The sequence below is a fragment of the Lucilia sericata genome, unplaced genomic scaffold, assembly GCF_015586225.1.
Source record: "Lucilia sericata isolate MDLA Ls3-8-SP2 unplaced genomic scaffold, ASM1558622v1 Contig000120F_arrow, whole genome shotgun sequence".
NCBI lineage: Eukaryota > Metazoa > Arthropoda > Insecta > Diptera > Calliphoridae > Lucilia > Lucilia sericata.
The window spans coordinates 33,592-45,601 of record NW_023994152.1 but is presented as its reverse complement, the minus strand read 5'-3'; the positions used below and the strand labels follow the sequence as shown (position 1 = coordinate 45,601).

Here is a 12,010-nt window from a genome sequence, read left to right as displayed (position 1 = left end):
AGAATCGGCTCATATTTAAATCTAGCCTCCATATAAATTGACTTTCAGAAATTTCAGTTCTTCATTAATAAATTTAATAAAATATGTCGTAATTACAATAAAATTCAACTTAATTCATAATAAAATTGGTTTTGAAAAAGTTATGCTGTTTTCTATTTTCAATACTACTCAAATGATTTTAAAATGGCTTTTCTCAACAAGTTAATATTTAACTTTTGCATATTTTCTTTAAATTTACATTTATATTTTTCTATTCCAAAAATCTATACCATTTACACAACGACATCGCTTGGGTTTCTATCCCAAAATGTCAACTGTCAAAAGTTCAGCAGTTTTTCTAGCAGTGACGCCATGTTGAAATTTCAACTACTATTATCGCTCTTTTACATTTCTTTCTTTCCGGTTAGCAGTCATGGTAAGAAATGTTTTCAATTTTTCTTCGTCCGAATTTAGTTAAAATGTCTGGGAAAATGTTTCAAGTCGTGAATAAAAGTAAGATTTAATTAAATATTTACCATGATTAAAACATTCGTGTGAAAATTTGCCTTGAAAAGTCCTTAAATTGGTCACAAAAAAGTGTTTTAAAAATGTAAATCGTCTTCAGCGTGGAAAATGATGTTTGGGCATTTTGACAATCTCACAACTCATTCGGGTAAATGTCAAAATGCACAACGTGTTTAATGAAATGCTGAGTTATTTTGTATTAAATTGTAATAAAATTAGACTTGAAATTAAATTTTCCCCGTTTTAATTGTTCAATTATTGCTTATTATTAATCTAAAATTAAAAATAATAAATATTTAATAGTTTTTTCTATTGTTCATCTTTTTCTACTAGCCTTTCCAAAGATTTGTCCAAACTGGTCGCATTGCGAAATGCTCGGCTGGTCCCTTGAAGGGACGTCTCGTCGCTATTGTCGACGTGATTGACCAAAACAGAGTAAGTTTTCAAAATGGAATATAAAATAAAAGTTCTCATGGTCACGTTGACCAATGTTTAAGTGATGATGTTTGTTTATTGATCATGATGATTATGGCTTCTTGATAGGAAGTGCCAACTGATACATACATGAAGCTATCTAACTACTCACTGAGAATCTAAACAGATATCATCCTAAATGTGAACTTTATAATAGACGTTTTTATTTTATTTGATTTCAAAACTAATCAATACTTTGTTTTTTTTTTTTTTGTAGGTTCTTGTTGATGGTCCTTTGACTGGTGTCCCCCGTCAAGAATACAGATTGAACAATCTCCACTTGACCAAGTACCGCATCAAGTTCCCCTTCACTGCCCCCACTCGCATTGTGCGCAAGGCATGGCAAGACAGTGACATGAAGGCCCAATGGAAGGTCTCTCCCTGGTCCGCTAGGTCACAAAACATTAGCAAGGTAAGCATTATCAAACTACTGGTATTACAACTTTAAAGTTTTTCTACAATAACGAAAAGTCAACATGATGATAATGAAAGTTCTTGATAGGAATTGCCGGCTGATACATACATGAAGCTAATTATTTCTTAGACTGAAGAGACTTTAAACAAATTCCAGTATTTTAATACTTCTTAGCATATTGTTTTACTTAATTTAATGTAAACATTTTCTGTTTTATTTTTAGCGTTGCCGTTTGAATGATTTCGATCGTTTCAAATTGCGTTATGCCAAGCGTCAACGCAACAAGTTGCTCACCGTTGCCTTCAACGCTTTGAAGAAGCGCACCAAGGAAGATGGTACCGTCCGTAAAATCAAGAAGGACAAACGCGAGCGCATTCGTGAATTGAAAGCTCAAGGCATCAAGAAGGGCGCTGCCAAGAAGTAAATTTTACAAATTTACTTAAAATCTAAATAGTTGACTAGTGTTTCTTTTAAAATGGAAATAATAAAATAAACAAAATCTAAAAACAAGAAATAACTATTTTATAAGACAACAAAGATGGAATGTGTTTTATTAAACCAGTGTTGGAGGAGTGATGGTTTAGATTAGTTTCCTTCCAAAACTTTCTCAATATTGATATTTTTCGGACTAGCTTGAGGAGTTTTTGGAAGTGATGTTTGAAATTTTCTGTGTAGTTCGTATTGCTTAATAAAGTTCCGATTGAAAAAAAATTTTTAATGTTATTGTTTTCTCACGTATTTTGTTTATTGTCATGCAGAGTATTGACCGATTTTTGGGTTCTAATATAAAAATTGTTTTTGATAACAAATAATCATATACATATTATATACTCATGGTCATATAGAAATCGACTTTTGGTGGTAAATTGTCAATAATCCCCCTCTTCGGTATTTTTCAATTCCAGTTGTATTTATAGACTTTAGGTTATGTACCATAAAGAGGTGCAACTCCTCTCGAAGACCATAAGGTCTTCCTTCGTAGAATGTAAAGATCCAACGATAGAGAAACAAAACACTAAAAATAGCTGAAAACAACAAAAGCAAAATGGAGAGAGAAATATACAAGCTGATTTCAACCTAAAATTTTAACCGAATCGATTCACAGCGGACTTTAAATTTTTTTATGAAAAATTAAACTAATCACAGATTTTCGCTGTTTTCTCAATTGGAGCGTTATTTAAGGCTTCATAATTGGTGTGTAATTTTTTGTTTATAAAATTTAATACTAATATGGAATTGCTTCTTCATTTTCTTACGATTCTGTTTTTTGTTGGAATACCAATTTTCGATCGTAGCGTAATTGAATGCGAAAATGTAATCGAAATGCAGAATTGGGGTGAATAATTCAGAGCTCTTAAAATAAATCCCACCATAAATGAAGAGTTTTACTAAATAGGGAAGAACAAATTTTTGAGATCAAATAACGCTTTTTTCCCAAATACTCAGAAATTAATCTTATTAGTACAGCTTTGAGCGTATTTTTGTAAGAAAAAGTTTTCTTAGAGCATTCATTTAAAAAAAAAAAAAAAAAAAAATCCCTCAAACCTCCTATTTAAGATGCTATTAGTTTGCTATTAAGATTCTTAAATAATAATTCCAACTATTATTCGTTCTTTGACAACTTTACTCCTTCGTCACAGAATTCCATTCTGATCGAAAGTGTAATTATTTCTCATACAATCATTTCGAAAATAATTTTAAACTTTCCATGATCTTTTTTATGAAACATCAAAAAACTGGGGAATTTTAGATAGCTAAATAATTTGACACAGGGCTTCGTCTTGGGGTTTTAATTAAGTGGCTAAAAGTCACCATTAACCTCATGTACGCTAAGCAAGTTATTGGAGGTCAAAGGTTACAAATATTAGTTTTTTACAAACATCTAGTTTATTGTAATTCCTACGACTTAAGATGCTATTACACTTCTGTAGACAATTGAAGCACATTTGTTGTTTTCGAGCTATAGTTAGATATTTTTCTATTGCACTGATATTTTCAAATCTTAACAGAAGGATTGTCATTATTATGTTAATACACATACATATATACAAGTTAATATACATATAACATTGTTATAGGTTTTATCTAAGAATCACTCTACTCTACCCATAGTGCGATGTATGTCTATCCATAATTTTAAATACAATACAATTTGAATAAAACTGGTGGTCACAATCCACATCCAATATCTCGATTAGCGCACTCAGTATTTATGGTGACCTTTGATATATCAATAAAGGAAAGGAAAAGCTTATGTTTAAAAAAATCGAACTAAAGAATGATTTTATTTAATTCTCAGAACAAACCTGTATTTGCGAAAAAATAGCAATAAATATTAATTAAGATTTTTGTAATAAAATATCTCCCAAAATTTGTATGTTAAATAATTAAGTTATCCGATATATTCTAAAAAAATATTTACCAAACTGTCCATTTTATAATTTTTAAATATTCAAATAATTGTTGATAAAATGGTATATTAATTAACACAATTGTTTTAAAATTATTTTCAAAAATATATTAATTATATGAACAAACCAAGATGGTTCAAAAAGCCAATTCTTGATTTCTATATTAAACCAAAAATATTCCGAATAAAAGATGTCGCAAAAATTGAATAAGGTATGTCAATGCAAAACCTTAAATACATAGTTGTGTTGTATATAACCAACAGTATGAATACGTACTAATGACCACACTATCTAAAAATACCTAAAAAAATTGATACGTAATTATTTCAAAAAATTCAATTTATTTCTTTAGGACTTGCGTAAAAGACATTTTTTTAAAAAAGGAACTAAACATAACAAAAAAATGTTTCAATTATAAATCGAATATAACAGCTCTGTCTGTATCTGCATATTTTCCATAATAAATTGCCCAGCATATTTAACAGTAATAACCTTTAATGCAAATACATTTGTCATTTGAGAAAAAAAAACCTTATTTGCCCTTCCATAATCCGTCCAACTTATTCGGCCGTAGTTGTTTGCTGCTGTTCTTTCTTGTCTTTGCCATAAAGTAATTTCCAGTTGTTAGGGTGATTGTAGCCCAAAAACAAAGGCAAATGCAAAAACAATGTAATATGCTCGGCTTTAATTGAATTGGAAACTTTAATCCAACCACGTAACCATTCAATCATTTCTTCGGGACTTAAATCGACCGGATTTAAACCACGTATATAGCAAGCATTGCGTAATGACTCCAATGGCATGTTGTGAACACCACCCTCACGACCAATTGCCAAATCCATGTAGTGGACTAGAAAAGCCTGTTCATAGAGGCTGTGACGTTTAAACCAACCTCTAGGTAAACCATGTAGTTTAGTAAGCAATTTCTAAAATATAAATAGAGAAGGAGTTTCAAATTTTTATAGCTTTTAGTGGATAGAAAAATAAATACTTACGATATGTTTGCTGGGTAAAGAAATTAAACTATATGGTGCTTCTGAAAAAATATCCTTAATATCTAAAATTTGCTCTACACTGGGATGAGTACCACTTCCTAACTGACCTAAAACATTACGAAATTCCTCATGTTTAGGATGTTTCTTTGTTGACTTCAGTTTGGCTTGTAAACAACGAAAAACTGGTTTGTTGTAGGTTAAACGTTCATGAAAATAGAATTGTTTAAATTCATCTTTCTGTTGTGGCGTCCAGAAATGTGATGTTAAAAATGAACGAGGATACATGAAACTAAAAGAAAAAAGTAATAAAATTTGTTGAAAATAAATATAAAAATACAAGATAAACTTACACCAAAGGAAATATGGCATAACCCACCATAGGCAGTGAAGAGAAAATCAAAGCTGGAGCTACCTTTACCATATCTTTAGGCATTTGCATATATAATTCCAATTCCTGTCTATTTAATGACTTAAGACCTTTGGACGAGGAGTTAACAATGCGAGCAACTTTCAAAAATCTTTTCATATCCGAAAAGAAATCTTTGACGCCATCAAAAAATACCCGATACACTTTTACGGCCGAAGGGAAATTTTTCTCCAAAACTGTATCGTAATTTTTAACATAGTCAAAGAATCGTGTAAACATATAGCCACGGACATTTTTGCGTACTTGTTGTGTCGATAGTTTGACTTTCGAGACAGCTTCCTGTTTTTTCTCTGCCAATTGTTGCAATTTCGTGACACTTTCCGACAATGTTTTTGTAGCTATTTCACTTCTTTTCGAACTTACAGTTGGTTTTTGTTTATCTGCAGTTTCTGTCGGCGGTGGTGTAAAATCTGCACTTTTGGGCGGTATGGGAGATGTTGAGGGAGCTGTTGGTTTTTTTGAAGTGTGATCACTGGAATTGAATATTAGTTTTACAATGGCAATGGAATTAAAAAACTACGTTTAAAATTTTTGATACTTAATGTAAACTTTTAAATCGCAAATTATAAACCAAGTGATTCACCTAATATTATGTACACAAACATAATTTTGTAGTTTTGGTGGTATAAAATAAATTTTCCTATCTGGTAGATGTATTATAATGTTCCTTCCGATATTTTTGTTGTAAGATCAATGGAACAAATTAAAAGTTTATGAACCTATAAATTATTTGTACTTACCTTGAAGTTACGTATTGCCTTCTTAGTGGGTTACCTAAACAGCTGTGTTGGAACACTGTCTCTTGGTAGACGATAACCGGCAAGCGTGTCAAACGAAGTGCCAAGGTCATTATTCAACTTTTTCTTTGAAAATTCACTTCCTCACTTTCAACACTCACAGAGAAAAGAACGGGCAAAGGATTTTAGAAAATTAGCTCTCCTTTGCAGTGCCCGTTAAACGCAGCACAATTATTTTTATGCTTTTTTTTCTTTGATGCAATGCTGCAATATTCCGGTGTAATTTGTACAAAATCCAAGAATAAAAACATTAGAATGTCAATACACAAATAACAAAAACATATGCTTAACAATGTGGCCAGATTGTTGATCGATTATAGAGAAATTCAAATAGCTGATTTATTTGAAGACTGTCATAAACAAAAAACATAATTTCGTAAAAAACGAATTTAAATTATTTTTACCTCCAAAAATTACTTTTGACAACAATAATTTATTATCTTTATAAATATTATTTTTAAAATAAATCCTTATAAGAGATTTAACTATATTTTTGCTAATTATATATAAGAAATCGTTTGCCTTTTACAACAAAAATCACTTTCATCCTCAAAATAATAGAAATTTTTGAAAATATGTAGATAAAACTGTGAACACATATAAAAGACTTTAGCACGAGATATTTTTTTTTTTTTTTTTGGTACTTAGTTCAAAACTCGAATTTTGAGTTATGACACTTTTGAAATAAACTCACGAAATAAACAATACGAAACGCACACGTCAACGAAATGCCAGGGTTTTGTTTAAACTACCAGAGTAATAAAAGCTGTATTCATCTAACAAATTAAATAAAAACATGGAAAAATACAAAACTTTTTCAAATTGTTACCCCAAAGGTTAATCTCCCGGAATTATTTATGCGCCTGTCCGATTCAAAATATTCTCTTAACAATAAAATTGAGTACTTGGTTTGTTGAAAATAACTTACAGACCACTATATATACTAAAAAAATAAAATCTCTTACCTTGTCAAGACCAAACAACGAAAACTTGCCAACAGTTTAGCTCCAGACATATGCCTTAGACAAACGTATTCGCAGCTTCACTCCGCTATATTTACAGCAGATTTATTTTTGTTTAAAATGTTTTTTTGTTATACTTTGTACAAGAACAACAAAAAAGTGGTAGTAGACATGTTGTAAATTGCGGGAAACGAGAATGAGCATCATTTAACATTGAATTAACGACGAATCGGTGTACACATGGTGGTCAAAAGAAACAGTTAAATCTATAACAAAAAAAAAAATAATATCGAGAAAAGTGCGTATTAGTATATAAATTAAGATAAAGAAAAAGAAAGTTGAGATGATGAAAATTAAAAGAAAATTTTCTTTGACAAAATGTAGTGAATAAAAAAAATATAAAACAAAATAAATCACAGCATACTTTAAGGTGTTTTTCTTAATTTGTTTGGCTTTTTTGTTTTAAAGGAATGTATTGTAAAAAAGAAAAGAAAATGTTTAAGTGAAGCAAATAAATAATAAAATGGAAAATAAAGAAAGAAATTCAAGAAATACTGTGTAAAACCTTGAAAAATAGTAAAAACACATACATATTTATATGTGTGGATATGTATGTAGGTATGAATGATGGACTTATTTACACACATGTTCTAACACATACTCTTAGGAAAACAACAACAACAAAAGCAAACCATTCCATGGTGTAACTAAAACTTATTTATACATATATAAACTACTTGTATGTAGGTTCGTGTGTATATAAACACAAATGCAAGCATATGAATGCAGTTGCAAATAAACACACATATACACACATCTAACACGTACTTATAAACTTATATGCGTTTGTACGTATGTATGTATTCATAACGGTATTAGGTGTTCAGTGTCATCATGTACTATAAGTTAACTTTACTATATAGAAATTTCTAAAAGTAACATCGCCATCATCACCTTGTGACTTGTAACTCATAAGTATTTTTAACTTTTTACTACTTTTATGCGTTTGTTATTTTTCCCAAACCAAAAACAAAATATATGTACATATTTAATTCAAACATATGTATGTATATACATATGATATGTACGTATGGATATTTTCCTATATGTGTATAGTATTAAATTTTAAAATATATAAACAGCATGTTTCTATTGCTGATATTCCACTGAAAGAAAAATTTACTCGTGTATACATACAACATTCAGCGACTATAACTATGTAAAGAGTATTTATTAATATGGTCTCCATAAAAATCTTGGTAATATCAGTTATAAATTACTAACTGTATCCAGCTTGCTTTGCTAACCAGTTGTAGATTTTCAGATTCAAAAATTCTACAAAGTGGTAGGCGTGACACCACCAAACCACTTTGTCAAATTTATTCAAAACATTTTGTCAAATATACATATACCTAGTGGTAAAGTAAATTATCATTAGTATTATTGGAATCTATGTTTTCAGAAATACTTTGTATGTGAGGTGTCACATCCACTATTGGCTATTTTCGTCCTAAATATTTCTATTTGAGGAGTCTAGTTTTTATATACATATGTATATGAATCTTAATATAAAATTGAATATATGTATGTATGTACATATGTATATAATTTATCAATATTTATTGTATAAAAGATTTCTTACACGTTTGTTATTGCTTTAACACTTTTAAAATTTGTTACACTCACAATATGTATAACAAGGAAGAATATTAGTTTGAGCAGATGTTTAAAGCATACAAACTTTATAGTAATCGGTTTGGAGTACTTTTCTGGGTCTATGAGGACATGTTCGTCTTGTAATCGGAGTCTTTAAAAAAGAATTTGATCATTATTGCCTGAAAACAGCTTATAATACATCGTTTTATAAATCCATTATTTAAAATTTATATCAATATTTGAAAATTGGTATGAATCTTTTTTTCTTACCCGTCTAATATTTCTATAAACATACAGCGTTTGTGTACAAATTTTGTTGTTGTTATTACGTGTATATTCATATGAGTTCACATAGTGTAGTACGAGTACTTAGTAAAATATCCATCCATGTTTCAACAACATATGTTTTAACACGACTACAACAATAGCAGCAAAAATGAAAACAAAAATATATCAACAAAAAACAGAAGCAGCAACAATCAAACAACCACACATGAAAATTTCTGCTAAATTCTAGCAACTAAAAAGAATTATTTCTTTTTCCTAATTATTTCCGAAATAAATTTATGGTTTTTGTTGAAATTAAGCAAAAATTAAAGAAATCTTTTAGTATTTGATATGTATATTACATTATCGCATGTCATAACTTTAAAACTTCTATGGTTTCTATTTCATAGGAAAAATTATAAATAAATAAGTGTATGTAATAATATATTTACTATATATATGTATACATCTAGTAAGTATGCATATTAAATCGACTCCCTTAAAAAACCTTTCAAAGGCCACATACTAATCAAAAAACCAAAATTATACTTTTACAATTATGTATATAAGATCCCATCACTATCAGAATTTTGTTAATGTATAGCAACCATGTTGATTTAGGATATTTCCAAATTATGTCCCCAAGCACTATACCTAAATCAAATGCCAAACTATTTTAGAAACCTTAAATGAGATTCTGTTCCTCGGGACACTCTAATGTATATACATATGTATGTATACATGTATGAGTTTGTCATTGAAATTAATAGTATATTCTTAAAGTCCTTTTAGTTGCAATTTATCCATATGTTTGTTGAGATCAAGTTCAATTTAGCAAATATTGGATCATTCTATGAAATATGCTTTCAGGAAGTTTAAAAATCGGCAAAAGCGGCTGGTAAGGTATTTCAAAGACCTTTTCTTTGATATACATAAATAGTATTTATCATTTGAAACATAAATTCGAAATTATTTTAAGGATCAAAAATATTTAATGTAAGAAAAAACTAAATATATGTTACTTTAAGAATATCCTAATACCTTAAGCATGAATAACTAATAAAATGACATCGTTCTAACTACACAGAGTTATTTTTTATTAGTAAGAATCTAAATATGTATGTCTCTTACGTCTCAAATATATGTACGTATCTTAACAAATTAATAAATTCTTGCTAATATCTGTACGTACGTATGTATGTATGTACCTTAGTACGTAATATTGCTGCTACAAATAAGTACGACTATGTGGTAGTATAAAGTCATATTTTGGTATTCAGTTGTAAACGTTTATTTACTGTACCACAAAATGTGTTTGTAAGAGCAAATGTTTGCACAACAAACCAACAACATCACCAGGTTTTTAGTGGGCACACTTTGTTGTGTCGTCTTTGTCATCTATTTCAGTATTTTTTTTTCTTTTTCTTATTTTCTGTACCTATAATGTTTTAATGCATATTTTTTATTACTTCTATAACTATATGCATACATACATATGGAAGTATGTATGTGCAAAATACTCATAGGAATGTTTGTGTGTTAGTATGTAGGTTTTATTTACATATTTATGTGTGTAAAAATGTTAAAAGTATCGTAATACTAAACATGTGTATGGTACTATATATTCTACTACTAAATATTACGTACTACTTATTACGGTACAACAGTACGTATAAGTATTACAAGAGATCGGCTTGTTGTGTTGTTTTTTTAGCTTTTTTCTTCTTTTTCTTTTGCTCAATTCAATGTAGTGGCATTTTAGGCTTCACAAATAAACCTACTTTATGCATAAAAATGTATGAGTAAAATGAAAAAATACCTTTTCTGCTTGTTGATTATTTGACTTACATATTTCTCTGTACATTTTTTATACCCTACATTAAGCAGGGAAAAATTGGAATTTTTATCCTATGAAGTTGTGTATTGAAAGGTTTTATATATTGCTCTGTTGATTAGTTTATGTACTAGACTTCTAACTAGTCTACGGGCTATTTCATTGGTACTTAGATTAGTTAACTATGGTCCAGTTTACTGTCTTGTAGATAGACTAATCTATTGATTGGTCTATGTACTATTCTTTGAACTAATCTACTGATTATAATATGTGCCAATTTGAGCGCTAGTTTATGGACTTATCTATTGACAGTTATATGGACTGGTCTATGAACTTTTCTATTGACTAGTTTATGAACTCGTCTAATGATTAGTCTTTGTATTAGAATTAGATTTGTCTACCGATTAGTCTATAGGCTAGTCTGCGGAATTGTGTATTGTACTGCCTACAGACCAATTTGTATACGTCTTTGAACTAAGCTTTGAACTAGTCTATTGTCAAGTGGATCGACAGGTTTATTGATTAGTGTTCTTCAACAATCGAATTAGAAACAAAAGAGTTATTTGTTTATATTACAGGATTCCCACAAATTCAAATTGTTTCAACCTTTTATAGGAACTAGCACCCAAACTAAGACCTTTCAAAGTCATTTGTGTATATTATCATAGGGTCAAGCATAACCGACCATACTTTTTTACTAGTTACACTTAAATTTTGACAGAATTTCATTTCTATTTTATAAACGACACATTGGACACCAAATGGGTTGTAGTATGTATTTCTTCATTATTTTAACAATTTATGAAATAAAGAAAAAAATAGGAAAAATTATATATATATAAAACCAACAATGGTTATTAATATTTTAGTACAATCAATGAGGTTTTGTTATATGTATGTGTTTATTTTTGTTCTTTGTTCCTAACATTTTTCAATGACTACGCCCCTTGAATTAAAAAAAGTGTTTGTTTGGATGGTTGCTTACATACTTACTTACGTATTTTTTTATAACCTTTCTAAGAAATAAATATTATTATCAATATTCCAGAAACATGTTGCTTTTGTTAGCTCTGTTTCCTTTGTTTATTTATAAGGTTGTCCCATGAGGTTGCTACTTTGTTTTTTGCTCAACAAAATAACCCAAGTTGTAAGAGAAACAAACGAAAAATAAATGTAAGCAAGATTTTGTTGTTCTTTTTCCAAGAATTTTAAACAATTATTTAATTGTCATATAGGGAGGGGGAGAGGTTAAAAGTTAAAATGAATCA

The 12,010-nt window shown here is 29.3% G+C and overlaps 3 protein-coding genes across 3 annotated transcripts in view; 2 read left to right on the top strand and 1 right to left on the bottom strand.

Annotated features, from left to right (window-relative positions):
• The first annotated feature begins 329 nt into the window (after positions 1-329).
• LOC119600773 (60S ribosomal protein L14) lies at positions 330-1,930 on the top strand. Its single transcript, XM_037951280.1, has 4 exons — positions 330-415; positions 838-939; positions 1,196-1,390; positions 1,617-1,930. Exons 1-4 carry the CDS (start codon positions 413-415, stop codon positions 1,815-1,817), a joined length of 501 nt encoding a protein of 166 aa, XP_037807208.1. The 5' UTR covers positions 330-412; the 3' UTR covers positions 1,818-1,930.
• Positions 1,931-4,125: 2,195 nt separating this feature from the next.
• On the bottom strand, positions 4,126-6,314 carry LOC119600768 (LETM1 domain-containing protein 1). Its single transcript, XM_037951274.1, has 4 exons — positions 5,967-6,314; positions 5,150-5,698; positions 4,800-5,088; positions 4,126-4,730 (listed from the first exon to the last, which is right to left on the bottom strand). Exons 1-4 carry the CDS (start codon positions 6,074-6,076, stop codon positions 4,365-4,367), a joined length of 1,314 nt encoding a protein of 437 aa, XP_037807202.1. The 5' UTR covers positions 6,077-6,314; the 3' UTR covers positions 4,126-4,364.
• A 698-nt stretch (positions 6,315-7,012) lies between these two features.
• Positions 7,013-12,010, top strand: part of LOC119600765 — a 29,248-nt gene continuing 24,250 nt past the window's right edge. Inside the window, exon 1 of the mRNA XM_037951266.1 lies at positions 7,013-7,283. The gene's annotated coding sequence lies outside the window, so the exon portion shown is untranslated. The remainder of the gene's footprint in view (positions 7,284-12,010) is intronic.